At 34.3% G+C, this 27,729-nt stretch overlaps 6 protein-coding genes and 1 pseudogene across 10 annotated transcripts; 1 reads left to right on the top strand and 6 right to left on the bottom strand.

Annotated features, from left to right (window-relative positions):
• The first annotated feature begins 537 nt into the window (after positions 1-537).
• Positions 538-3,183, top strand: LOC111308607 (uncharacterized). Of its 3 annotated transcripts, none has more exons than XM_089744439.1 (3): positions 538-1,271; positions 1,437-2,413; positions 2,507-3,183. In XM_089744439.1, the coding sequence occupies exons 1-2, from the start codon at positions 872-874 to the stop codon at positions 2,375-2,377; spliced, it is 1,341 nt and encodes a 446-aa protein (XP_089600565.1). In that variant the 5' UTR covers positions 538-871; the 3' UTR covers positions 2,378-2,413; positions 2,507-3,183. The 3 variants fall into 3 exon arrangements, 1 of the variants encoding a protein (XP_089600565.1); XR_002692283.2 differs by having other exon boundaries at positions 539-2,413; positions 2,507-2,547; positions 2,898-3,183; XR_002692284.2 differs by having other exon boundaries at positions 540-2,413; positions 2,507-2,581; positions 2,898-3,183.
• A 234-nt stretch (positions 3,184-3,417) lies between these two features.
• Positions 3,418-6,803, bottom strand: LOC111308615 (CASP-like protein 5C1). The gene is made up of 4 exons (XM_022907082.2): positions 4,864-6,803; positions 4,270-4,402; positions 3,921-4,160; positions 3,418-3,746 (listed from the first exon to the last, which is right to left on the bottom strand). The coding sequence occupies exons 1-3, from the start codon at positions 4,992-4,994 to the stop codon at positions 3,966-3,968; spliced, it is 459 nt and encodes a 152-aa protein (XP_022762817.1). The 5' UTR covers positions 4,995-6,803; the 3' UTR covers positions 3,418-3,746; positions 3,921-3,965.
• Positions 6,804-6,946: 143 nt separating this feature from the next.
• TOM6 (translocase of the outer mitochondrial membrane 6) lies at positions 6,947-8,365 on the bottom strand. The gene is made up of 2 exons (XM_022907081.2): positions 8,178-8,365; positions 6,947-7,160 (listed from the first exon to the last, which is right to left on the bottom strand). The coding sequence occupies exon 1, from the start codon at positions 8,363-8,365 to the stop codon at positions 8,201-8,203; it is 165 nt and encodes a 54-aa protein (XP_022762816.1). The 3' UTR covers positions 6,947-7,160; positions 8,178-8,200.
• A 398-nt stretch (positions 8,366-8,763) lies between these two features.
• On the bottom strand, positions 8,764-11,878 carry LOC111308610 (RING-H2 finger protein ATL65-like). The gene has a single exon (XM_022907068.2). The coding sequence runs from the start codon at positions 11,177-11,179 to the stop codon at positions 9,968-9,970; it is 1,212 nt and encodes a 403-aa protein (XP_022762803.2). The 5' UTR covers positions 11,180-11,878; the 3' UTR covers positions 8,764-9,967.
• A 696-nt stretch (positions 11,879-12,574) lies between these two features.
• On the bottom strand, positions 12,575-14,500 carry LOC111308612 (cold-regulated 413 plasma membrane protein 1-like). 2 transcript variants are annotated; one of them, XM_022907078.2, is made up of 5 exons: positions 14,353-14,500; positions 14,057-14,253; positions 13,377-13,484; positions 13,218-13,288; positions 12,575-13,013 (listed from the first exon to the last, which is right to left on the bottom strand). In XM_022907078.2, the coding sequence occupies exons 2-5, from the start codon at positions 14,233-14,235 to the stop codon at positions 12,760-12,762; spliced, it is 612 nt and encodes a 203-aa protein (XP_022762813.2). In that variant the 5' UTR covers positions 14,236-14,253; positions 14,353-14,500; the 3' UTR covers positions 12,575-12,759. The 2 variants fall into 2 exon arrangements, with proteins under 2 accessions (XP_022762813.2, XP_022762812.2); XM_022907077.2 differs by lacking the exon at positions 14,353-14,500 and having other exon boundaries at positions 14,057-14,337.
• A 5,100-nt stretch (positions 14,501-19,600) lies between these two features.
• On the bottom strand, positions 19,601-21,283 carry LOC111308608 (allene oxide synthase 3-like). The gene has a single exon (XM_022907066.2). The coding sequence runs from the start codon at positions 21,215-21,217 to the stop codon at positions 19,772-19,774; it is 1,446 nt and encodes a 481-aa protein (XP_022762801.2). The 5' UTR covers positions 21,218-21,283; the 3' UTR covers positions 19,601-19,771.
• Positions 21,284-23,742: 2,459 nt separating this feature from the next.
• Positions 23,743-26,476, bottom strand: LOC111308492 (uncharacterized; annotated as a pseudogene). Its single transcript, XR_016327479.1, has 6 exons — positions 26,396-26,476; positions 26,198-26,260; positions 25,941-26,106; positions 25,787-25,845; positions 24,697-24,814; positions 23,743-24,560 (listed from the first exon to the last, which is right to left on the bottom strand). The product of XR_016327479.1 is annotated as an uncharacterized LOC111308492 (transcript).
• Positions 26,477-27,729: the final 1,253 nt, after the last annotated feature.

The raw sequence follows: 27,729 nt of genomic DNA, 5'->3' as shown, positions 1-27,729 counted from the left end.
AGACAGAGACTTATTGAATGTTACAGGCTATATATTCTACTTGCATTAGAAGAAAAACCCTTTTTTTTTGTACTTCATGTTTGTTGAAAATGTAGAATCGGGTCAAGAATCTATGCTATCCAGGTCAACAATCAATAGTTCTGAATACAGAAGGAAAAGATCAAACAATCAGATAACAACAGAGACCAGACCAAACAACATCATGGTAGTTTGTTCTTTCTCTTTATTGTTTTGGTTTCTTTTGGAACAAAAACGAAAAATATCTTGAATATTCGAATAAATGCTAGTGACTAGTGAATGAAGTAATAGTCCACATCTAGCTATTGCACTATTGTACTTGCAACAATGGAGAAAGGGGACCATGAATTTGATGCTTTTTTCTTTCTTTTGCTTTATCCACAGGCTTTCTTAAACAGATCCCTCCATTTGCTTGCTGTTACTAGGTCATGTGCGCACAATTTTAAATTTTCCTTCTCAGTGTCCTTTTTTCGCTGATGTAAATTTGAAGCATAGTTCGTCAGATTATCACATACCACTAGTATTTAGTAGTTTCTCTGGCTTTTGAAACAGGCTCCTTGTTAAGACAAGGAAAATGGCAGTAAAGGCTTTGCATTCTCAAATCAATAATCAGAATCAGATGATCAGATCATAAAAGATTTTTCCTTTTAATTTTTCTTACCTCATTAAATGCATAAAAATTAAGCCTATGTCGCAAAAATATTGAAGCAGAGAAAATATTTGGACCAGGTGGTTTGTACTATGTACCAAGAAACAGAGTCACGTGAGAAAAATGGAGATACTTTAGGGAATAAAAAAACTACCTTTGGGTAATAAAAATTAGACATTTCCCTGTTTTCCTCTGTTCTTTTGAATGGCAAACCAAATCCTTAAACCCCATGTCCTCTCCAAAAGCCCAAAACCACTCTTTTCCCTATCTTCCTTCTCCTTCTCCACCACCTCTTCTCCTCTGTCCGATCAACCCGATCAAATCACCGTCGTCACTTCCATCCTCACCCACCAGCGCTCCAAATCCCGCTGGTCCACCGTCCTCACTCTCTTCCCTTCCGGTTTCACCCCCTCCCAGTTTTCCCAAATTACCCTCCGACTGAAAAACAATCCCCACCTTGCCCTCCGCTTCTTCCTCTTCACCAAACAAAAATCCCTCTGCAACCACAACCTCTCTTCCTATTCCACCATGATTCACATCCTCTCTCGTGCTCGCCTCAAAACCCGTGCCCGGGAACTCATCCGGGTCGCAATTCGGACCCCGGGTATTGAAAATGAACCCACCCATTTGAAACTATTTGAATTGTTAGTTAAAACTTATAATGAGTGTGGTTCTGCACCTTTTGTTTTTGATTTGTTAGTGAAATCTTGTTTGCAAATGAAAAAACTTGATGGGTCTATTGAGATTGTTAGAATGTTATTGTCAACAGGGATTCGCCCTCAGGTTAGTACTTGTAATGCTTTGATTTGGGAGGTTTCCAAATGCCGTGGAGCAAATAAGGGATATGAGGTTTACAAAGAGGTTTTTGGAGGAGGGAATGGTGAGAGAGAAAGTAATGTGAAAAGGATTTTAAAGGTTCGACCAAATGTGCATACTTTTAACGCTTTGATGCTGTGTTTTTATCGTGAAGGCTTGTTGGAGAAAGTGGGAGAGGTTTGGAATGAAATGGAGAGTTTAGGGTGTGTTCCAAATGGTTATAGCTATAGTGTTTTGATGGCAGCTTTTTGTGAGGAAGGGAAGGTGAGAGAAGCAGAAGAGTTATGGGGGGAAATGAGAGTTAAGGGATTGGAGCCTGATATTGTGGCTTATAATACTATGATTGATGGATTGTGTAAAAGTGGAGAGATTATGAGAGCTGAGGAGTTGTTTAGAGAAATGGGATTGAATGGAATAGAAGCTACTTGTGTTACTTACGAGAATCTTATTAATGGATATTGTAAAGTTGCAGATATTGATTCTGCAATGTTAATATATAAGGATATGTTTAGGAAAGATTTTAGACCGCAGGGTTTAACCGTTGAAGTGTTGATTAGAGGACTTTGTGATGGAGGTATGGTACTTGAAGCTTTAGAAATAATGAAGGCATTGAAAGAATTGGGTGTTTGTCCTACAGGGAAAAGTTATGAGCTTTTGATAGAAGGTTTATGTGAGGAGAGAAAGATGGAAGAGGCATTAAAGCTTCAAGCTGAGATGGTGGGGAAAGGGTTTAAACCGAATCTGGGGTTATATGATGCTTTTATTGACGGTTATTTGAGACAAGGAAATGAGGAAATGGTAACAATGTTGAGAAAGGAGGCTTTAGAAACTCAAAAAAGAGCAGCAGAAGAATTAGATGTTTATTGTTCTACAAGTTGGAGCAGACCTGTGTAATAGTGGTAGTTGTCTCAACAAGCATGAATGCTGCTGGTAAGTTGTTCTTGATATTAACATCTTATTTGTGCTTTTGATGCAAGATAGTGATTGTCTAAGCATTATTGAGATTCATTTTGGATAATGCAGGTCAATTTTTGGGGAGGATGCATCAGAAATTTTGGTCCCATGTAAGGGCGGATATCTTTTTCTGTGTGCAAAAGGGTTTAGTCATCTTTTATGGTGGCCCTCTGTTATATTCAGTAATAAAACAAATTAACTCAACTTATTTGTTAAATTCTTAGCAATGAGGTCATTAAGATGGGACAGATCTGAGCTGCTATCAAAATTTAAGTAATGAAATAGTATATTAAGTATTCCATCTAGACAATGACACCAAGAAATTCCTGGTTGTGAGAGTGAGGCTGTGAGGTTTGGGTTTCTAGTAGTTCAATGACTTGTATCATTGTTGCGGAGCTTTGTTTATTACAGCAAGGATATAGAAATCTAAGCTCTCGTTTTGTTTCTGAAATTGGACCAGATTAATTTGTGGCAATCTCAAATGAAAGTGCACAGGAAAGAGCTCAAGTTGGAAGTGGGCATGGTCCTAGAGCACTGGAGTTCCATGGAATCAAATTATTCATTTATTGGTGTATCTTTCGTCTCTTTTCCTTGGATTACTATTATATTTGAAATTGATGTACAAATAGATCTTCTTTATATTTTTGCTCAAGTACCATTTCCATTCACTATGTTTCTCCTGCAAAATTACTTACACTGCTTGTCTATCAAAATAAATACTAACTACTCTCAAGTTTTTTCTTTCATCATGTGTTTAGATTTATCCACCATAGTCTAAGTTCATCAAATCACGCAGATCTTAATAAAGTATTTATGTAGGTACTTCTATGAAACAGAAAGAAATCTATATGATATCTTTGATTTAAACCTAACAAAATGTCACTTGATGAGAAGGAATGATGTCTTTTATTGCCGTTGCATAAGTTCTGTTTCCAACTATATGTTTAAAACTATGTTTTTCATTCTTTTCTCAGCTAAGCTTTGTTTGGAAACTTTAATGCAAATATTGATAGCCACTGTTTAATTCCCGTTTTGAACATTACATGATTGTAAGCTACAATCGTTTATCTGATCTAACGGTCCTCGTTTCCGCCAGTATAAGAGATATTATGGCCAGCAGGACACCTGAGCTGTAAATGTTGGGCAAATCAGAGCATCCCTGCTCATGATAGAAAAGCCAAGCCCTTAAGTACTTCTCTTTATGGTCCAAATTCAGATAATCTGGCTCCATTTTTTTCAGCTTTTCCCGCACAACTCCACAATCAACCGCATGAAAAATTTCAGCCGAAGTCCATAGAAGCATGAAAATCTGTTTCCAGAACATAAAATGCATGATTAAATTCAATTATAATCTTTGCCATGGTGCCTAACATTAAGATGCATCTGTTTCCAATTTACAAATTGTTCACTGAAGTTTGTGATTTTGTAACTATCAATATACAAAACTAGCTCCAAAAAACCTCACAATAATCTATATTTTTACCTTGAGATGCTAAAAAATGTTAGGCAACAAATACTCAACCGAGAATTACAAGGAAGGGAGTAACCAAAGATTGAGAAGAGCCGAAGCCAAAGACAGAAACCAACTGAGAAAAGCCATAGCAGCAGACATTTGATATCTACTGCAACACTTTGGCGGGCAATAGGACCCGCCTGAGTGGAGGAGTAGATCCACAACGCTAGCCGTGGAACTTGCCGCGGCTAGTGTGAGAACCGATAAAACCTGTCATGCAAGTTTATCAGTTTGACTCATTCAAATAGATTCAACAAATGCAGCAAATTTATCAGTTAGAAATACGTAAAAATTGGCATTACTAATAAGCCGCTCGTACCCAGTCTCCTGCAGCTATTATGAGCAGTATTCCAGGCTGACGAACAGGGCATTTAACCAGAACAGAATACCCATCCACCAACGCCAAAGTGAAACTCCATGGAATGACCAAACCCATGATTGTTACCAAGTAGCTGAAATGTTAACGTGGGTACTGACAATCAAAAGATTCTAATAACAACAATTGCCAAAATTTTCCAACTATCGTTTGATTGAGAAGGGAATGGAAAAAGATATAATCAAGAAAGAGTGATGTCTTGTTTTTGTCAGAAAGTTGACGCTGATGAGAATGACTTATTGGTAAATTAGCTCAAACTTGTTTCACGTCCATTATACCAGTCCAAAAAATGCAATTTCAAGCGCCTTGACAAACAGAATTTCTATTAGCAGAATCTATAGAGTCTGATTGTTTTTTCTAATAGATCAGATGGAATTTCATAAAGGAAAATTCAAATTTAGAATTCATGGGAAGCCAGGGCAGATTTTATTCATAATTTTCCCTAACTGGTTGGATCAAAGATAAGTTAAACAGGGTTGATCATTGGGTACAAATATCAGATCAAACAAGCAGAAGAAATGAAAACTAGAGACATACCAGAATGAAGTGTAGCTGTAGAACTCCACTCCCAAAGACATGAAGAGAAGAGAAGCAGAAGAAAAGATGGTTTGTCCCAATCTCAAAGAAAAGCCAGCACTAGTGCCCACGGAGCCTGGTACCCTCTCCATGATCTTGTTGCATCAAACCTTCTTCTTTGATATCCGTAAATTCTCTGACTCATCTTAGCACCAAACTTGTCATCTAAATCAATCCAAAAAGTCTACCATACAACATATGTATAATCAACGATTCATGTGATCCCATGAGTCCCAATATTGGCACAACATTCTTCTCCTTCTTAATTTCCTTGCATGAAATCAATGAAGCTATGAATGTTCCTTTGCTTTGCAAGAGAGAACAAGCGAGTTGTTAATTTGTAACCACCGGCAAGTTCTCAGGTGTTGAGTTTAGACTAGTAAGGAAAGATTGCTTTTGGATTGCTTTAATTATGTTGAATTTGACACTGGGGTTCTCTTTGTTATATTGGCTGGCACGTTCTCATGCTCAAGGCACAAATTTGAGACACGGGGAAGAGATTATTATGGCTGAAATTTGTAGCTTTGTTGTTTTCGAACGGTCACTGCGTCATAACTTTGTGATTTCTTAAGATAAGTCAACTTACAATTAGATTATTGTGTTGAATTCAAATCACCACTTTGTAAATAATGGACAGCTCTGAAAAATAGAAATAAAATTATTATGCTTATTTTATATTATTTTCACGTCATTCATGCATTTTTTCTTTTTTTTTTCTGATAAATTAATGCATTTCTTTTTTTATATTTAAAACTATGAGAATTTAATTTTAATTATTGAAATTAGGAGTCTAACATGCTATCAATAGTGAAAAATACAAATACCAATTGTAACTCAGGAATACGATTCTCATCCGAATTACTAAGTTGACTGACAAAGAACTTCCACTTTCTACAAGCAAAACGATACTAATGAATCACAATCGAGCTCAATGGCAAGTGGAGTAAACTGTGTTTTAGCTTGACTTTGGGAAATTATCTTTCTTAAAAAGCAAGAAATAACTCAGAATTTCACTAAAAAGAAGCTTAGATTTACCATTCCCCTTTCGTGTTGTAAAAGAATATGTTCAAAAGGAAGATTAGTACATTTTGACAGCCAAATATTCTTTCCACCATTCTTATTCTATTAAAATGGGACCATCATGAGATGGGGCCCAAAAGCAGCCACTTTATCAAGGCCAAGAACATTAGAATATGATAAAAATGTAAAATCATATTGAAAACAATGTGCATAGGGCTAAAGGAACATGGTAAGCCGATTTAAAAAGAAGGGCTGTGAAATTTCCACATGTCATAGCATTACAGACTCCCTTATTAGTGGGGAAAATGATGCCACCCCCTTAAAGAAAACCAATGTGGCGGTCGTTGTTGGAGAACCCCTTTTTCTCTTTTATTTCCCATAGCATACATAACTTGTTTGGCTATATGAACAGTGGTTACCCTATAACTATCGAAGCAAGTAGTTGCTGATAGAAAAACCAGAGTAGATAGATACTTTTGGAGATTCTCAAACTTCCTAGCAAAAGAGAAAATTCATTAAAATATTTTGAATATATACGTACTCTGGCAAATCAAAATGTGTTCAAGGAACGTGCAATGGTAAACAGGGGTTAGGAGGCAACCAAAATTTATTTTTGCATTATCTATTTCTATGCTAGGGTCATAGGCTCATCCTCTGCAAATTTGATCCATGACTGCATGATCCAGTGCTGTCACTTTCAAAAGTCAAATACCGACAGATAACCAGATAAATGTGGGTGAGGCCATTGCACAGATGGTTCAGAAAACTAGAGCAGCTGCATATGATATGTTTCTGAGTAGCTGCTGTGTCATCAGATCTAAACCCCACCTCTTTTTTTTTTTTTTTTTTTGTATTTTTCCAAATTTGCCAATTTTTTCCCCCACGTAAAATGCCAAGAAATAAAATAAAATCATAGGTTATTCAGTAATTTGAATTTTGGGGGGAAGGGCAGGAAAAAGAAAATTTCCCCCAATTTCACCACTGGCTCAGCCCTCAAAGGCAATTATGGCATAGCAGATGCAACTAGCAAGAAATTCAAAAGTATATTCATTTAGATATAACCAGTCATGGAGTCATGGCATTATATGGAAGTAGTCAAGCCTCCATTTCAACAAAAATGCTAACGATCAAAGAAAGCGCACAATGTGATAACACAATGGCCTCAAATTAAAGCTGAAACGAATCTGGAACTTGCATACTCTTTTACATTCCAACCCAATTCTCTCCTTGTAGACCCACTGCACCACGAAAGGAGGAAAAATCAGCAACAAACAAGACAAAAATAATTTTTGGAAAAGTGAATGAGGGGGGAGACATGCTAAGGACTAAAGTTACTACTTTAACAATAATTCATCATATAAAAGACAACTAAAATGTCTTGCATCAACTGAAGTTGCACTTGTTCTCATTGTCTTACGCAAAGATCACAGTAAGAAAGGAAACATCAGTATCTATTTGAATTGCCACCACAAAAGTAGTCATCATCATAAACAAAAATTAGTGCATTATGTAATTATACAATGACAACACAACTATTTTTAACAATGTTATCATTTGGAACAAATGAAACAAAGAAAGATCTAAAAACCCATAATAGAACTGATCAATGAAATGGGATGTATTTACAGCAACGCAAAGTTAAGCAAAATAATCATTCATGCATATGTCATTCTACTCTTATTTGCCAAAGGGAAAGGCACTAAGGAACTTAACTTTCAGAGTTAGTATAACACAATATACTAGTAACTAGACAGTAATAGCAACTTTTAAGGGAATCAAACAGATTGGTGTACACCAAATGTTGTTAATAAAATATCATCCCAAGCCAATGATTCTGCTTCCAACATTTAATAAAAATGAGATTCAGTAAATTAAAAGTGCCCAACACCCCATCGTGGAGGGTAGTCCACCTCAAGGCTCAACCCCTAATACCTTCATATGGTCAGAGAGGGATACCCTAATCTATCTTCCAAAATTTCAGTGTCTTCTAGAAATATACTATTTACAAAACTTTCACTCCATTGCCATCACTCCTTAGATTAATAATCTTCCTACACATCTTGAGCATACAAATATTAAAGCTGCGTTTGGTTGTTGCTTCTGCTAATAACAGTAAACTCCATTCCAGATATAATAATTCGTATCTGAAAGAACCCACATCAAAAACAATTCCCAGTCCCCAAAACTGACCTTTTTATAAGAGAACAATCGTGATCAGAATAAAAAGTAAAATAAAGTCGAAGTGTTTAAATTACCAGGTAAGAATCAGAGGAGGCATCTAGAACTCGAGCTTGAGCTCTTCCTTATCATCAGAGAGGTAATGAAGAACGTAAGGAGTGACACGAATCACAGCTATCCACACTCCAAACATAGCCACATGTGCCTTCAGCTGCTTCAAGGCCACCGCCTTGTCTGGTTTGCGCATGAACATTCCTGGGAACATCGCGGCTTTGATTTGATTTTTTTTTTTTTTGCTTTCGATTGGAGTCTGGATCGATGGAGAGAAGCTAAAACCCTAGCTGCGTTTGGGATCGTGGTGGTTTTATATACTTGGATTTTTCGATTCGGTGGGTTTTTCGGGTTTTAGGGCATAAAGGGAAAGGAGATATGGCACGTGCCTCTTTTGATCTCTGGACCAACACGTGCGTGGTCAATGACTTTCCTCTTTTATTTCATTTTCTTTCTTTTTTTTAAACCAACAATTGAGACATTTTTTGCTTTCTTGGATTAAAATTAAAAAAAAAAGTTTTCAATAATAAAATTTACGAAAAACATACTCAATGAAATTTATAATTGGGTGAATATTCAAAAATAAGTTTCCTCGACGTCATTATCATAAAATTCAATAAAAATTTACATTAAATTTATAAATTATTAACAAAAATAAATGTCAGTAACAGAAGACTCGCGCTAAATAATTACTGACAAAAAAAATTAAATTTAAATTTTAAACAACATATTTAATACTATCAACTTAACCAAACATGTAAGTGAAAATCAATAAACAATGTACTATGTCCTATGACACTGAATAACCTATCAAAACACTTTCTACACCTTGGGAACCTCAAAGCCAAGGTACTGTATTCTTCTAGCATTAAAAAAAAAAAATTTCAAAGAATGATGTTTGCTATTATCTCCATTAAAGCATTAACCTACTATATTTGCTGTTTGCTGAACATTTATTGTGGTTCATTATTTTGTGCTTATCTCATATTATTACCAAATTTTAAATGAAATTTCCAGGTACCAGGTACAATATTTTGGAATGGGGGCTTTTAAAGCCAAAATTAATGTCTCCAATTCTCAATTGAAGTCATAGTAGAAAAGTGAGTACCAAATTGAATAGACAAAAAGAAGCCTTCATGATTCAATCAGAGTGCATAAATGAGCAGAACAGAAGAAGGTGACTAGACTGCCTCATTACTCTCTCTGCCCAATACTTGCATTTGTTTTCCTTTCCTTTCCTTTCCTTTCCTTTCTCATCAATATTCAATAAATGAAAACAGGTGCTTGCGGTCCATGTCCACATGGCAAGCACATGAGAATAAGATCTCTGTATCAAATGCAGCCCATGTTCGCATCCCAACATGGACCTTTGTCGGTGGAAAACTCAGAAAAATACATATGAGGACAGGGAAAACACCAAATCAAACCAATCCAAACCCAACTCAACTGCAAAACAGCATCATAGCCGAAGCAACATCAGTTAACATTGTGACTTTGGAAACCCATACTCTATATAAGTGCCCTTCAGAGGTCCAACGTCTCGGCATTTGTGAACCTTTTTCTTCTCCCATAGACTAGGACTCGGACAGCGAGAGAGCTCAAAAATCGTGTCTATCTCTTGTCAATTTTCTCATTTAATGCCTCTCCCCACCTCCCATTAATACTTGCCCTTTTTCGAGTCTCACTCGCCAGAGCCACAATCTCTCTCCATCTTTCATACATTTACTCTTCCTTGCCAATTAATTCACCGGACCCCAATCCCCTACCGTCCCTTTCCCGTCGATCTCTCTATCCAACCTTCCTCGTGTCTTTTCTTTCATCTCCCGTTGAACCTCTCCGGTGACAGTAGTGCCTCGGGATCCCCGCACCTGAGCCGACTAGACGAGAAAGCCGCCACACTTGAAGCTGCTGATCTTAAGAACATGGGACTCGCCATTGACTTGCTCCTTCTCGACGAGCCCCCGCCGCCGCCGCTTCCGGAAAACCTAACGCTTGATTCCGAAAATGGAAAAAACCCTCTCCGGCGAAAAAATGGCGAAGCTTTCATCCCTCTGTAATACCTAAAAGAGAAAACTTTCGGTTTCATCATTAAAGACCCCAAAGGCGACGCCCTTTTGCTCCAAAAGCCATTCCCTCCTCTCCTATACCTCCAAGGCGATGCCGTGTTGGGCTCCGTAACCATCCTCTCCGCTGCTAAACTCCTCTCGAAACCAAACGAATACGACCTTTTCAAAACAAAATTAAACCTTTCCTCACGATTACTATTCCCATTCACTCGTCTCGGTGACGACTCTTCGGTTATTTCAGTTATGGTGTTATTTGGTAGAGACTGGAGAGGAGTTTCCCTCAGGGATTCCAGAGTGCTGTTGAGTAAAAGAGTGTCGTCGAGGCTGGGTCGGATTCTGGCTGCCATTAACGGAGTAAAAGGAGATTCTGTAGAGAAAATTCCAGCTCTACAAAGAGGGCAGTTAGCATGTGATTTCAACCAAACATCGATGCAATCGACGTGGAAGATATGGGAGCAAACGGGGAGTGTTCGAACGTATTCGTTGTCTTCGAACTCTAACAAACAAACGGCACAGTCCTTGGGGCTGTTGTTAGGTTTTGTTTTTGAAGTGTAGAGGGAAAGAGGCAGGGTTTTGATGGCAGAGTTATCGAGGCCATAAGGGGAAAGAGGGAGTTCGAAGGGATCAGAGGGTGGAAGAGAGTCGAGGTCAGTCGTGGTGGATGGGAGGTAGCGACGGCGGCGACCACGACGACGGCGGAAGAAGCGGAGGATTGGAGGGACGAGTCTTTTGGAGATGAGACGTGAATAAGTAACGATTAAAAATGCTGCCGCGACTACTACCACCATGGCGATCAACGGTGGGCTGAAGTCAACTGGAAGCTGTGAAGACGGCGGTGATGATGATGACGATGACGACGCAGATGATAATGAAGATGGAGGCGATGATGATGAAGTGGGAGAGTGGAAGGGGAAGGGGGTCGGAGATGGAGTTGGAGACGGGGCGCAGGTGGTGAACCCCATGATCCGCGATGGAGGTGTTTCGCTAGAGTGGCGGTGGGGTGGTTGTTATTTTAGAGTAAGCGATAAGTTCTGGGGGATGTTTGAGGGGTTTAATGTTTTAGAGAGTTGATTGTGTTGTCTGGTCTCACCGAACGACTTGTCGATGCGGGATGGCGGGTACACGACACGTAGGCATTGGTGAATTTATGGCCCTCAGGAGGTTTTATAATCTGCGGATGGGCACATCTTACAATTAGATTCCCATGTTCTGTTGTTGCCACGTAATGAATTCAATCAAACATGGATTCGCTCGTGATTAATTTCATATTCCTATAACGGCGTGGCGTGTGATTATAGGGGGATTCGAGATTAAGGTTCGGTTTTGTAGCGCAAAGGATTTGGGTCCACAAATCATAAAAAATGATGGGAAGATTTTAAAGAAGATTTGATGTGGTGACCCACATGGTGAGGATCTTCCAAGAAATGGAAGACAGAACCTTTTCATACGTACTAGTGGCATTTTTTGACTTCTAACTCTGTTTCCTCTTTCAAACTATTAATTAATAAATTGATTAATCTCACAGGCATTGTGGAAAAATTAATTCTTTGGTAATTATTCAAAGGGTTTTTCCAAAGCAGTCTAAAGAAGTAAAGACTAAATTTTGTTATTTAAAAATATATATTATAATTTGAGGAGAAATGATCACTCAGTGGATTAAGAGCTTTTTTGGTCATAGTAAAGAAATACAAATAATAATTAAAAAATTTTACTCTCAGTGTCTAAAAATCAACTTTTATTATATATATATAAAGGATTAATTTTTTATTTTTACAAGTGAAATGATATGCATTATCAATTATCATATATTTATTTAATAATTAAATTATTGTTTTGAAAATGTATTTTTAAATAAATAGCTGTCAACGCCTTAAATCATTTGTTTAATTGTTAATGTTGAAAATAAAAGTTTTTGAGTCGAAATTCATAAAATTATGGACTCAAAGCAAGTCAAATTCTTGAGACTCTGTTATGGATGGTATTCGCTAACTTGTTGCTCTTAATATTTTCATTATAGTTCAAAAGCCTAATGAAAACTTGGGCTGGGCGGTCCTGAAATACAGAGCAGGCTTGGTCCAGTCCCATTGGCGGTAGCCCAACCAAATTCCCTGGTAATTTTTTTTTTTTTTTGGTCAAGAAAAAACAAAAAAAAAAAAACAAAACAAAACAAAGCCTAAAACATTTTAATAATTCAAACCAACCTGTCACACACCATAATAAATAGGAGGGCCAAAGTTATTCCAAAGTCTTCAATTTAATTTCAAAACATTCCAAAGTTCATCTTAGAATTTATTGCGGCAGTTCAACAAACTCCCACCACTGTCCGCTCTTTTACTTTTTCCACTGGAGTATGAAGGTTCAATAATAAAATATTACTATAATAAGTCCTTTAAACAAGGAATTCTTACAAATGCAGAAAAAGCAACACAGAAAAACCATGTCTGATGGCCCAACAATGACAATGAATTTGTATGTCTCAACAAATTAATGGTACAGCGAAACAATTCATGAACTTCACAAAACTAAAAACAATGATCTAAACCTACAGGATGTCAAGTACCAAAGCCCAAGCAGGGTAGACCAACAGAATAATTATGCCAATTGTGTTCAATATTCCATGCGCTTGTGTGAAAGAATTTCGAAACCCACCCGATGCCCTGATGTGTTCCTGGAGAAGGTAACAAGCAATGGCAAGGCATATCACCACACCAATCCAGTCGTTTCTTATGGTGCTTGAAAATAAGCTAGGAGCCACCACTATTAGAAGAATCAAAGCAGCAGGAAGCTCCAGCCAATCTGCAGTTTCAAACTTTCAGTATCAAGTAATAACTGGTTACCACAAATTTTGAATATCATCATTGTCGGACATTCAATCAAATTGTAGATGGCAAAGCAAACGCCAAAGCCACCAACCATTTTACTGCATATTCGTTCAAAGATGATAAAATCAAGCTCAAGCCTGACCAGGTAATTTATAGAGGGATTAGATCAATATTATACCAGGGAAACGTCTAGGGAAGAACAAGCGCAAAACAACAGCAACAAAAGCAATCCATTTTCCAACCTGTCCCCTGCAAGACCAAACAATTTATTAAAATTGAAAAGAAAAATGGAACACTTAAGCTACAAAAACGAATGCTACCCACAGCATGGATTTACCTGAAGATGTTGAACAATAAGGAAGGAAGACTCAAGAAGATATATGGGATTAATAGTGCCGTAAGAATATTTGTTTTCCAATTTGTTCGGTCCAAGATCAATAGATAACTGCGTTAAGTACAACATAGGACAGAGTAAACCATCAGAATTCATGAACTGCTTGAGAAAATCATGATTTTAAAGCTACTCAGAATAGTGCTCTCTTGTTAAAAAGAAAAGCAGGATTTTACAAGATCAATTTATTTTATAATACTAATAAATAACTGAAAAACAAGCAACTTTTAAGACAAGGGAAAGAACTCATCAGAAACGGTCGAACAGAATCATGATAATGACTCAGAAAAGGGAAAAGTTTACTAGCAAAAATATAGAAATAATGGATGGAATCCTAGAAGGTTTATACACGTAAACATTCCATGATTCCAAAAGGAAAACTAAAAAGCCTTCAAATTTCAATCCAGTTCAACAATTACAGTATTATTAAACTGTCAAATCTGAACAAACCCTTCACTCGTAACAAAATCCACAACTAATTACATTCGATCTACTGATTGATTTGGATCACCATGAGCCTAACAGCAGGATAAAAAAAACCTACTAGATATCTAGGATTAAGTGCAGAGAAAATTTGAAAATGAACATATGAAGAAAGAAAGGAAGAGATAAAGAGAGTTACATACATTGCAGCAAAGGAAGCGATCCATTCAAGAACCGATGTCCCAAATCCTAAAGAACCCAACTTGAAGGCATGATGAGCAAGCTTCTTAGCAGCAAATACTAGCTCTTTGAAATCGGAACTGATAAGATCACTTGCTTCTTGCCCAGCCCTCGTTGCCACATAACTCTTCTTTCCCATCATTTCCTATTCCTTCACCCTCTTGATTACAAAATACCCAGGCAAAAGAGATTCTTGAAACCAGAAAGAGAAAAATAAGAAAAAAAAAAAAAAAACAGATAACAAAGAAGCGAGGCTTACAAAGTTAACAATGCAACGTAGACAAATAACGAGTGGACAAAACAAGCTGCAACTGTTGACTTTTGGTAAGAGAAGCCTAGAAAGTAGTAACCAATGGAAACCTCCAAGTGTTAATTAAGGGGCCAATGCCATCAATGCTTACACATCTGCTATGCCAGCTCAACTTGCATTATTCTTATTCTTATCCTTGTTCCTCATTACCGTTTGCTGAAACAAAAAATTTCTCTTTTATTAATTAAATCTTACGGAATTTCATTTATTTTAGGTCCCGTTTTAATGGGATTAAGTAACACTATTCCATCATCAAGAAAAACCCAACTTTGGGCTCTTTTTCTTTGGTAAGAAAAAAAAGCTTTGGGTTTTATTTTCTGGAAAATGAAGCCGAATCTATCGCTGAAGAGTCAAGACCAATAAAATGGATCTCCTGGGCTCCGAACATATTTTGTTCTAAATCGCCAAATTGGGCTTGAAGTGGGCCTACAGACTGACCTTTTGTTTCAACATTCATGCACCCAACTAGAGATGTAAATAATATATTAGTACTCATAAATTATTTGAATTTGATTCGAATAAAACTTGAAGTTAACTTGATTATCATTGAATTGAGTTTGAGTTCGAGTAATTCGACTTATTGATTAAATTAAGTTCAAACATTCTTATACCTGATACAAGTAGCTCACGAGCTTAATCGAATTTTTATATTTAAATATATTTTTATTATTTTAATTAACAAAATATCTGAACTTAAGCTATAGCATAAATAATCAAACTTTTATCAAATATAATAATTGAGTTTATTTTTACATGTTAATCGAGTTTAATTGAGTAAACTTAAATAATTTGATTTCTATTTTAAATCGGACTCAAGTTAAAAAAATAAAACTTAATCGAATTCGAACCAAGTTTTAAATCTTAAATTTCGAATTAAGCTCGAGTTCAAGCTTAATATTTTATTAGTTCAAATTCAATCGATTACATTTTTACACCTAACAATACATTATGAAAACAACATTCATTTTAAGTTTTATGACGAATTGATGATCTATCATAAAACCTAATTAATTAATGGCATGCTTTTTTATAAATCTAAGTTATTTTATTCATCCAAAGAAATAGATAAATCTTGTATGTAAGAATGGTAATGCATCAAATCAAAATAGATTTTTGTTCATCTTGAATTTGATTTAACTTGATATATATTTTTTATACTTGAATTCGATCCGATTTAATATTATGAAAAATTACATATAATTTGATTCGAAATTAATAAAATATTATTTTTATAATATAAAATATTTTTTTAATGTAAATATAAAAATTAAATAAATAATTAAAAAATAATTATATATATTAGGTCAGGATGAATTTTTCTAAAATCCGATTTTAATTTTATTCTACAATTATCTTACTCAAAACTCGATTTTAAAAAAAACGATCTTAAGAAGTCAAGTTGGATTAAATTTTGTCAAACACGAATTAGATTGTCATCTCAACTTATATGTCCCAAACAATCTAATTAATAATAAAAAAACAAAAAATATAAAATTAATTCAATTAATTTATACAAGCATATTAAAATTTAAAATTTAATAAATTAATAAATTTAAACTTTTAATTCCAACATCCGTCATCCTTCCATTATCCTTTATGTTAATTCTATCATCAACAATCTTTTTGCTGTCCTTAGTAGCCTACTCTTGCCAGCTCCGTAATGCGAGAAGAATTGAATTATTGTTACCAGCCTAGCCTTATTACATGAATCATGGCATTTTAATTACAGAAAGATGCCCTCCAAGCAATTCTTAAGACGCTGCCATCAATGCTTTTACTTTTAAGACACTGCTATTCTTAGGACACAACACACAATTGATGATCATGCTTTTAATTTTCTTCATAATAAACAAGAATTTGTTGATATATATATATATGATAATTATTATTATTAAAAAGAAAATTTAAATTAAATTATTTTCAAGTATCAAGCTTAAGATGACATGATAAGTATAACTAATTTCTACTTTTAACTTGAAAAAAAAACGAAGCAAAAGACGGAAAAACCAAGCCTCACGTTTAACACACCTCATGACTTGTATATGTAAATCAGTTTCCATCTAACAAATTGGACTTACATGATCATAAACCATATCAACTGTTCACTGAATTTATAAAAAATGTATATAAAATATCATCAAAAAATTAATTGATAGATTCAAATTGATTGTGGATCTCCCATCTCTTCCCTTGCGCTGGCCCCCTTGCTTTCAATTATTCACAAGACCTATCAGCATCTACCATACCGACAGACGTGCCCCCAGATATGAACAAACAATAAAGAAATGACAGGATCATTTGTCAGTTTGCATTAAAAAGTATTGGGAATCAAATCAAAGTCTCCGGCGAAAATTTTGCATTGGAAACCATACTTATTAATTTAAAATACGATTAGATAATATAATATGATTTATAATATCAAAATTAAATATAAAATTATAATAATTATATATGTATTTAATATAATAAAAATATTATATTTTATATTTTTATATCAATATAAATTATAACATATAAATTTTATAAAAAATATAATTTAAATATATAAATTTTAATATTTTACAATTTACAAATATATTAATAACAAAAAATGACACCATTGTTTTCAAGTATATAGATAATTGATTTGGTCATTTTTATGATTAGCTTGCATTCCAGACGCTGTCTTGAGATTTGTGGTTTTAACTACCAAACAAGCAGTCCAGCCTGGTAATTCTCCTTCAACAGCCGGGGCTTTTGAAGAAACTTACTTTATTAGACACAAGAAAAAAGATCATCATCATCACTGGAAAATTTTCATCATTGCACTCTTTTCTTTTGATTCATGGTTGTTTTCTTTTTCAAAAGATAAGCTTTAAAGGAAAAGAAAAGAAACATTTGCTGACAAAGAATTCATATTTATATTATGGTTATACCAATACAATTCATAAATCACAGCAAAAACATGGGTGACTGTAGTTTGACGTGAATGATGGCGATGAGCACTAAGCAGCAGCCAACATTTTTGGCCATTTTTTCCTTGAAATTTCTTTATTCCCTACCAATAACAGTACAACATGGTAGGAAGTCTTTTTCAATACCTTGAAATAGTGTGGGACGATGCCAATCCTTTATGATCCTAACAAAATCTTGCAACCCAAACTAGAAACCAGGAGACACCTCCACTGCCAAATTGAATACAAAACAATAGTAGAATGATTGTTTAAGCTACCAAAGGAAAACAAAGGAATTCAAATTGGTCTTTTCTCGGCTTTGAAATGAGAAATTTCCAATTGTTATGACGCCAATAAACAGTGAAGTTATTTGCACATTGGTTCAGTTTGTACTTTTGCGGTAAAGGGCCTTTACCCTTGCAAGGGAAGAAGTGGAAGCTACTAAAACACCCATCCACATTAAGAATATATTGATCACCTAAACCAAAGATTGAAAAAAAAAAAAAATGCACCCAAAAAAAGGATAAAAGATTATTTAAGTTACAAGTACCAAACTTTTGTGATTTTACTTTTATTTATACTTATGTGTTATTGCAATTAATAAGGTTTAATTTATTTTTAAATTGATTACTAAATTTGTATTTAAATCAATTCCTAATTTGATGTTTGACATAAAATTTGATCTATCATATAATATCTAATCAATTCTAATAAATCTCAAATAAATTTTTTATCAAATTAATCTTTTAAGATTTGAATCAATGTTCGAGGAGAAACTACAATTCTAAAGTATAAATAATTCAAATTAAGTTTTCTTATATTTTAAAGAGTTTACATTTATTATATTATTTATGTATAGTTTACACATTGATAGTAAACCATAAGATGTTACTTTTATTTATTAAAAAAAATTTTTAAATCAAGTTTTTTGTATTTATTTGAAGGATTTATAAAAATTTATATTTATTCATTAATGTAGTGATATCATATAATTTATTAATCATGCATTTAGTTAAGACTAATAATATATTTATTTTAAGGATGATTAAAAATTTATATTTATTTTAAGGACTAGTATGTCAAATATAATAAACGGAGAGATAATTTGATATTTTCCAGATCTTATTTGCTATAATAACAACCTTAGCAAGAAATATTTATTGTTTATTTCTTTCATACATGTGAAACTCATTTGTAAAAAATACTATTTTATTTCATTGGATCTAGAAAAATATTTTGAATGGATCTACAGATCATACCATTACCAATACTGTGTCGTTTATATAAAATCGAAAATTGATGTACGTTGGATTTGAATAACCTCATTTAGTCAGCCATGTGAAGGAAGAATTCCGATTATTGCTTTGTGTTTTCTATATTACTCTCAAATCTCAATCAGTCGTCCCCCCCATTCACAGGAACTTGAACCCGCCACCAAATATTTGCTTAACAGGATCATGAAATACCCAGATATTTAAAACCAGGTTTGGTTTATTAATTTGCTTAGAATCCAACAATGTTTCTTTGCATCGATTCCTTCTTGTTGCTTTTGTAATTCTCTAAAGTTGTTGATATTGTGACTTTATTAACCTTTTTGTAACACAAATAAAATTTACTTAAAATTATTATTTTATATATTGTCAATAGAGTTTAAAAATATTTTTGCTTGTTGTATAATTATCATAATTAAAAATTTATTAATTTTTAGAAATATATTTAAAGAAAAGGTGTAAATTTTTTAGCCCACGTATGAAACTAATTTGAAAACTCTACTGTGATGAATATTGTTTACATGGTTAAATGAATGGTCAATTGTGTTATGCCGATTATCAAGTAACACTTAAGGCTCAAGTCGTGAGTCCATAACCAAAGAGTTATCCCGGTGGCTCCAAGATACAAAAACTACGGACCCAGACAAAGTTTGATGACGTATTGACCAGTTGGTAACGACAACCACTATCACCAGTAACTCGAGTCATAAAGTATTAGGTAAAAGCTCAAAACTGTAGGTCAAATTACTGTTCTTCTCTACTAAGTCTCTCTCTAAGCTTCCAATATATCATCTATGCTCCTCCTTAATGCATATTTGATTATTTAACGTCGGAAAGCACCTCAAAGCTACAACTCAACTCTTTTGAGGGGCTCAAGAAAAGGTTGTCTTACAAGCTTCTCCCACCTCTCTCCATAAACCCCCAAAAAATCAACAAGTTCAAATTGATGTCCAAATTTCATATCAGCATGCAGTACTATCATTATTCTTCTAATTATAGAAAACAATTTTAATAAAACGATGTATTGGTAGCAACTACTTACAAATAGGTACATGAGATAATTGAAATACAGTAGAATTGAGAAATCAACAGGATCAGAAGCTGATGATGAAAACACCCTTCAAATATAACTAAATTTTATGATGATCTATCATGGCTAGCTGGTCAAGTACTTGATGCTTTAGTCAATGACTTGAACGTCACTGATGCTGCGAACATAAACGTCCCAACCTCAACCTCAAACGTGTCATAACGAAGGAAAAGCTCCACCAACAATACTCTACACAACAGCAACACCAGATCTTTCCCGGCACATTGCTTGTTCTCCGCCGTGGAATCCTCCGTCTCACGCCCGTTTGACCAATACACATACTTCAAAAGCTTCTTTCCTTCCCCAAGAAATCTGTCTGCCACAAACTCGTCAGGATTCTCAAAAACCTTGGGATCCTTCGTAGCAAATGGCTGATACCCAAAGATCATCTCACCTTTCTTGATCTCAAAGGCTGCATCGTGGCTTTGGACTACCAAATCAACCTTAGCTTTGCCGTATTGGAACGGAACAGGAGGATCGATCCTCAGAAATTCATAAACCACTGATTTAGTCAAAGCCATCTTGTTCAAGGCAGATAAACTGACCCCACCTTCAGCTTTGACAATGGTCCTGATTTCATCAGCTAGTTTCTTGTGCAACTTTTGTCCTGCTAAGGCAACCCACTTGATCAGTCCAGGGAAAAGAACTTTCATGCCACCATAAGCATTAAAACCAGCAAGGAAAACCAGGTTATGACAAGCTTCATCTCTTTCAATCCCGAACTTATTTTCAGCTTCATCCAAGACTGAGCTCCCGAACTCATAAAAGACATCGTAAAGTTTTTTGTAATCAGATTTAACTAGAAAAAATGGGAAAGTAAATGTACGCAACAAGAAATCTTCCAAATAACATAGAAGATTTGGCAACAACCCTAGTGATCCAAGTGGTGCAAGCTGAAACAATAACCATTTGTCAACAAGTTTTGGTCCTTTTGATCCTATCTTTGTTTCAGTAGGGTTTTTGTCACAGAAAAGGTGAAAAACGTAGTTGAAAGACATGGTATCGCTAAGGGTGTTAAAATATGCTTCTTTTTTGGTAGAAATTTTAGCTTCCAGCTCGTCGAAAAGATCTGATAAGCCTGTTTGAAAGAGCGGTATGAACTTATTACGACGGGCTGCAAGAGTAGACAAAAAGAAGGATTTTAGAGAATTGTGCTTTGGCTCGGAAGCGTCAAGGTAGGCACAGACTCGATGCCCACCGGTATAGGCCAAAGAAGGCAAGTAAGTACCATCAAGAACATCACGTTTTTCGACTTTTGAAGTGTCAAAGAGGACGGGAAAAGAGATAGCATCGAGAAGACAAATAACTCGAGGGGAAGAGGAAATGAAAGGCCCAGGAGGCATATTAGTTCTGAAGATTGTGGATTGGTATTTTTGGATTCGGTTCTCAAAGAACTTGTCCCTGCCTTCATAATAAAAGTATGCTAAACGGTCTCGAATTGCACCAAAGAAGTGATGGCCACAGTCGCCAGGAACTGGTTTCACTGGCAGCTCCGGCGACTGTGAAGAAGAAGAAGACATTTTTGGGGCCTTTGATGATTCGGAGAGCTAGGCCTTGTTGATAATATATAGTACTACTGACAGGTAGGACATACAACCATGTGATAGTTATGCTACATCTTTAATTTTCTTAGTACTGACTACCGCGTTGAAAATAGTTATTGCGCTTTATCCAATTAGCATTAAACAATAAAAAAAATGTGATTTTTAAAATCTCAAAGTTTAGTTTTAAAATTCAAATTTAAAAACTTTCAATAGATACTATTACAGTGAAAAAATATGCTTGCATAAAAATTTACTATATATTTTTTTTATATTTTATATATATAATATTTTAAAATTATTCAATTACTCACAATATTTTTTTTACAATAATATCAAATATTTTAAGTTTTTAAGACTACTGTTGAAAGTAACTTTTGCGTTTAAAATCTGCTTTCCACTCAATTTCAATTCTAAATAATAAAAAAAAATTATTTTTCAGTTTAAAAGCCTAGTTTTGCAATTCAAGAAAAGAATAGCTTTTGTAGTAAAAAAGTGCTTTTGAGATAAAAATTATTATGTTACTTTATATTTTAAATATTTTAATTATTCACAATATGTTTTCATAACAATATTACATACTTTAAATTTTTAATCACATTTTTTTGCAGCTGCAAAAATAACACCAAACTAGCCTTAAAATTACTATTCTCAGCACACGTTTTAAACATAATTTTTTTCAACTCAATTTCTTTTGGCTGTAATAATAATACTAAACCAGCTTTTCGTATTCAAATGTAATTGTTCTTTCTGTGGCATCACGGGCGGTCAAAGTTAGGAAAATATTACTTTTCATATGGTCTAAAGATGAGTTTCACATGCCGTCCATCCACGCCTCACGTTTCAGATTTAGAAGCAAATGTGTCATATTTGCTTGGTAAAAAATTGATTGATAGAGAATTTTATGGTAATCAAGTATTTATAGTAATTAAGAATATAAATAATATATTAATACTTTCAAATTATTAGATTATTTAGATTCAATTCGAATAAAATTTGAATTTAATTCATATATTATCAAATTGAGTTTAAATAACTCAATTTATTTATCGAATCAAATTTAAATATTTTTATATCATCGAATCTAATCAAATTTTTATATTTTAATTATTTTAATTAATAAAATATCTTAAACTTGCATACAAATAATCAAATTATTATCGAATATAAAAATCGAATTTATTTTTACATATTAATCAAACTTAATCAAACAAATTCAAATAGCTTGATTTTTATATCAAATTGAATTTAAATTAAAAATATAAAATTCAATCAAACTCAAACTGAATTTCAAACTTTAATTTTGAAGTTAAGTGTTACATCGAATTTAATATTATATTTAATATTGTATCGACTTTGATATTGTATAACTAAATTTCAAACTTCAATTTTGAAGTTAAATGCTACATCGAATTTAATATTATATTTAATATTGTATCGACTTTCATATCAATTACACTTTATAGGATAATAAATGCAGAATTTCTTTTTTTTTTTTTTTCGAAAGAACATCTACCATCTCCTAGCTTTGGCTTAGTTGAAACATCAAAGTTCAAATTGAGTATTTTGCCTGCAGAAATGAGGATGAGACAGTCCGGGTTTTCCTCAGAATTGTATGAGAGAATTTACGTCTGCAGATAACAAATTTTGCTACATTTGTTATTTGGATTATTAATAATCACTTTGTCTGGGCTGTAGAGTATAGTCTTTGTTAGCTATTTTTTTATTGGAGATATCTCTCCCATTTTACTTGTCCATATTTGATTTTTTTTTTTCAAACAAACTCAGTTTTGATATTTAAAAAAAATTTATATTTGAATTAAAATTTTTGAAAAATATGTTTGAAAATCAAAATTTACAAATATGTTTGATTTCTTCGTGCCTCCTTTCAATAATAATAAAACTAAATCATAAGAAATATTTAAAAACAAAAATAAATACTACTAGTACTGTTACTGTCACTTCAAGTCCACCAATTTCGAAATTACATATTTCGCCCTCACAAAATTTAATTGACAGAACCACTGGGTCCCCTCATTAAGGACTGTGTTACCTGTAATACCCTTATTGGATTGTGAACTCAAAAAAAACAAAAGTTTACTGTACTTAAATTAGTTGGAGCAAATCTTCTCAACTGTTTACATCAGTGCCAATACAAACAGATTCAGCTTTTACTGGAATCCAAGCCTAAAAGATGGAAACATCTGGTGGTGGTCCATATACAGTCTGCCATGAGAAAGGGATAACCCAACTACCACTCTCATTACATGAAAACATTACATTGAAACAAGTTTTTGAGATTAGCACATCTGAATCATAACTAAAAGTTATCTTGTAGATGATAATGTGAGAGTCATGGTCAAAAACTCCAAATTCCCCCACAACATCTTTACTTATGAAGCAAACACAACAATAATAAAAGAAACAGTACATCATTTTAAGGAAATTGAGACAATAAAAGCAAAAAAAATGACATATTCCTCCAGCATTACGATCATCTCAAATGACTGGAGAAACTTTAAAGCTCCATATGTAAGTACATGAAAAAGTAATATATACAGTACATTCTTGCAATCTAGTGCATTTGAAGAAGTTTGTGATAACAAAAACACTAACAATTTGTAAATTCCAAATTGCTTAGAAAATGTGCATAATCAAGGGTGGAAGGGTACTATTCAACAGTATATCGAGTCTAGCCTTATTCCCCTTACCTATTGATCTTGGGATCGGTCACCGGTGTCAAAAGATGTCACAGAGTAGCCATTGCAAGCAATATTGTTATCTTAAGTATGAAGGAAACTTACCATGAAAAGTACTAGGACTTAGCCCAAAAAGTTTGCATGCTGCCTCAGCCAAAAGAAAAACATCCTGTATATTATCCCCTTCTGAACAATAGCATAATAAGCATGTAACCTTCAAACCTTTGGCATACATATAAAATTATAAAGTAAGCCACAGAGAAAATACAGAAACTTTTGCATCGTACTTCATTATCAAATGGCTCTGGACTAAAAATAGAAGAGGAAAAACTGCTGCAAAAGGCAGACTCACAAACATTCAGTACTAAACAATTATGCACTTGAGAGAAGAATACCTTCAAACAAGAAAAAATTGCTGCAAAAGGCAAACTTAGGTAATAGTCTTCCTCTTCCGGCTCATCTTCAAAAGGTAAATTGCTTTCTAACATAGTATTTCCTTCAACTAAGGTGCTAAAATACTTCCAACATCTCTGAGCAGGGTTGTATTCTTGCAGCCTTTTCCATCCAAGCTGTTCACAGTGATCATCTCTTCCATCAGGATTGGAGAAGGATAGGTATTATATCTGCGGACCACAGAAATCAAAGCCAAAAAATCAGCGTTGACAAAATGCTCAATTGCTTGTAAACAATGGCATAGCAGGCTGCCAAGGTGATTTCCCAGAACAGAAGTAAATCAATAATCCATACAGCTTGAAATACCTCAACATGTCAATTTTCAGCCATTTTCCAAAATCAAGCTAGAAAGCAAAACAACATGCTTCTTTCCACTTGCCGCAGCAAAATTTGCCAAAATTTTGGCAAATTCAACCACCATCCCCTGTATAGATGACCATTTAAAAGATCAAATATTTCTATCAATATTCAAATTAAGTATAGTTATAGCATTGAAAATAAAGAAAACTTAACAATTGGGGAAAAACATGCATGCAAACTTATCCCTCATGGAAATGGGAAAACAAAAAACATATTGAAGACAAGGTCAAAAAATATACAGTTAGTTCACTAATGAATTTCAAATGGCATGCTAGATCCCTTAGTCAAGACAACCATGAAATGAACTTCCAGGTACTATTGCAGAAGATAGTCAAGCATGTATTAACAGCACATTCAAAGTCCAAGGAACAAAACATTAAGTTTTCATTCTTTGCTTCAAGAAGGCAATTAAAAGTTATAAAATCCTTTAGCATGCAAAATATGAGAGTAATCCAAGTAATTGACTATCTAAATTGTGAAATATGTATTATTTGGATTCACTGTGTACGAGCCTTTAATTATTTAGTTATATACATATGCTTTCTATAATGACCTATAACAAAAAGAATTACAAGTGCATTCCTAAAGTGAAAACTGGCAAGAAAGACAAAAGATAGTAGATCTTGCTCAAAACACTTTAATTAAAATAACGAAGTTACGTTCTGTGTAAATCCTACTATATGCATGTAGTCAATGAAAGCAAAGATGCAATACTCTCTAGAAGAGGGAGAAAACTGGCTTTTCCATCAAATGGATATTCTTGTTCTAGTTCAGTTTAAGCAGTGGAACTAGCTTGTGAAATCCTCAAAATCCTACTTTAGTAAGTCAACAAAGCACGTTAATTTTGAAGCATCAAGAAGATTATTAAACTTAAAAAGAAAAAATCATTACAAAAACTTGTAACTTGATAAGACAACTAAATCAAAAGATTATCCTAGATGGATAAGGACTACTTAACCATCATAAAGGTCATGCCAGCACATAGTTGCAACAGGAACATAAAATTGAATCAATATAACTATAATTGAAGTGATACCTTAACGACCGAAGACTGCTGTTGGAGAAGAGTGAGCCGACCAGAAGACGATTGGTAAGCTGCAAGAGCAAGAAACAACAAAATTGAGTTCAAATACATTACCCAAACTTCCTAAAACAAAGAATTTGAGGAAAATGCGTGTAAGAAAGAGCACCTTCAAGAGGGAGAGCAAGGTCGCCAAAAGGAATAGGGCCATAAGCATCATTTCCAATGCAGGGAAGCACAAAGGGATAGTCTAAGCGTCCAATTCTCTAGGCTTCCATTGATGATACTAATAAATCCACTGCTAGCTGCCCCACATTCCCAATTGACAACGCAGGCTAAAGCAAAAATCAAAATTAAAATATAAGTATATAAACCTAAGGAATGGAATTAAACGGGAAAAAGGAAAAATAAAAAATGTGAGCGAACCAGAAGCAAAGTAGAGCATTCTTCGTGCGATTGTTTGCCTTGTTCGAATAACAAATTCCATGTCTGTGACAAAAATTAGGGGTTTTTGTTTTAATTTACGGGGTTCCGTTGCTTTCACAAGATTGATTGAGGCAGCTCTCTTCTCTTTTTGATTGGAAGCTTTGATCTTCTCCGGCTACTTCGTGTCGTGTGTTTCACCCTTTTTGAGCCTGAGGAACAAGAAAGCTTTGTGGGCCTGAGATGCGATGGCATGGGCGGCGGAGGTTTTTCTTGGGCCATTGGGTTTCGGATTTTGATGAAGAAGGCCAAGCCCAATGTTGAAAATTTGGGCATTTATTGAAAATTAAATGGGCCAACTTTCACGCTAGCCCAAACCCAAAATGATGATTGTTCCGAAAGCCTTTAAAGTTAATTTTCTTTAAATTTTAATAATACTTATCACAAACAAATATATTATCTAATACTCTACAAAGAAATCATAGAGAGATTAAAATTTTATAAAAAAATATTAAAAAATATACATAAATCTATGTTTCTTAATTCATGAACTAATGTATACTTGAATATGGTTGAGAGAGAACTAATATATCATCATGATTTACAATCTCTTAATCATTAAGGCCAAGTTCTGGGAATTAGATCACCAAATCAGAATTGCTGTTATTGCTAACGTTTCTGACTGGACAAATTTCCCCTTAAACCCTGTAATCTTACTACATCTGCTACAATTGTCCTGGGTCATGCTCTTTAATTGTAGGTGTTAATGGTTCTGGAATCACAATTATTGGTTTGGTCAATGTACATCTACGTTCCTGCCCTCCGGACGCCTCTTGCAAAGTTGTTTTTGTCCAACAACTGTTCTCATTGGAACCTGGAATGGGTGTTAACAAGTAGCTAACACGTAAACGGCATAATCCCTGAATTTGATTCAAATCCATTATCCAATGCCGCCAGATAATGCATGAAAGAAACATGAAACTCGAAATTAATTAACCCAATTATCTTCCTTTTTTATATCTTTTTAGACGTGATGATATTTTTCCCTAAGAGATGTTTGATTTGATAGTGTTAGCTAGGAAAACTTGTCTGTCTGATGGTAGCTGTTGGATAGTCCTTGCTTTTGTTTGTTTCTGAATTCTGATATATGTACAGAAGCAAACCATGTGTACAGCACTAACTGTGGCGGCAAGTTCTTGATGTTTAATGTGTCTGCTGCTGCCATACTCTTTGATCACTCCAGACTCCAGAAATAAAAAAATATGGTCCAATTAGTTGCAGAAGCAAGCAAAGTGTACAGCACTTAAAAAGGACTTCCATTTTTGCTATACATGTTCTAGAAATTCTAGAGCTGATCTAATGAATCTCTGATTTTTTTTTTCTTTCACGCGTTCTCTCACTTCTGGGGATCAATAATAGAACTATGGAAGACCGACTGATTACTGTTGGGCCCTTGTTTTCATTTGCATAAGAAATATCAAAGATCTGTGAAATGGGCTTGGAGACAAAATATTAGAAGCAATTGTAGCATCAGC

This window comes from Durio zibethinus, chromosome 2 (assembly GCF_047325235.1).
Source record: "Durio zibethinus cultivar Kanyao isolate XHJ-2024 chromosome 2, ASM4732523v1, whole genome shotgun sequence".
Classification (NCBI taxonomy): Eukaryota; Viridiplantae; Streptophyta; class Magnoliopsida; order Malvales; family Malvaceae; genus Durio; species Durio zibethinus.
This window is presented reverse-complemented; position numbering and strand designations above follow the sequence as displayed.

Bases quoted from the DNA above. Each gene is read 5' to 3' on its own strand.
- LOC111308610 (XM_022907068.2), bottom strand. From the start codon at position 11,179: ATGGGGTTCACCACCTGCGCCCCGTCTCCAACTCCATCTCCGACCCCC.
- LOC111308607 (XM_089744439.1), top strand. From the start codon at position 872: ATGGCAAACCAAATCCTTAAACCCCATGTCCTCTCCAAAAGCCCAAAA. The intron at 1,272-1,436 runs GTATTGAAAATG...TATTGTCAACAG, and splicing joins GGTCGCAATTCGGACCCCGG to GGATTCGCCCTCAGGTTAGT.
- TOM6 (XM_022907081.2), bottom strand. From the start codon at position 8,365: ATGTTCCCAGGAATGTTCATGCGCAAACCAGACAAGGCGGTGGCCTTG.
- LOC111308612 (XM_022907078.2), bottom strand. From the start codon at position 14,235: ATGATGGGAAAGAAGAGTTATGTGGCAACGAGGGCTGGGCAAGAAGCA. The intron at 13,485-14,056 runs GTATGTAACTCT...TACTTAACGCAG, and splicing joins ATCGCTTCCTTTGCTGCAAT to TTATCTATTGATCTTGGACC. The intron at 13,289-13,376 runs GTAAATCCATGC...TTGGTCTTGCAG, and splicing joins TTATTGTTCAACATCTTCAG to GGGACAGGTTGGAAAATGGA.
- LOC111308608 (XM_022907066.2), bottom strand. From the start codon at position 21,217: ATGTCTTCTTCTTCTTCACAGTCGCCGGAGCTGCCAGTGAAACCAGTT.
- LOC111308615 (XM_022907082.2), bottom strand. From the start codon at position 4,994: ATGGAGAGGGTACCAGGCTCCGTGGGCACTAGTGCTGGCTTTTCTTTG. The intron at 4,403-4,863 runs GTATGTCTCTAG...TTAACATTTCAG, and splicing joins TACAGCTACACTTCATTCTG to CTACTTGGTAACAATCATGG. The intron at 4,161-4,269 runs GTACGAGCGGCT...CTTGCATGACAG, and splicing joins TAATAGCTGCAGGAGACTGG to GTTTTATCGGTTCTCACACT.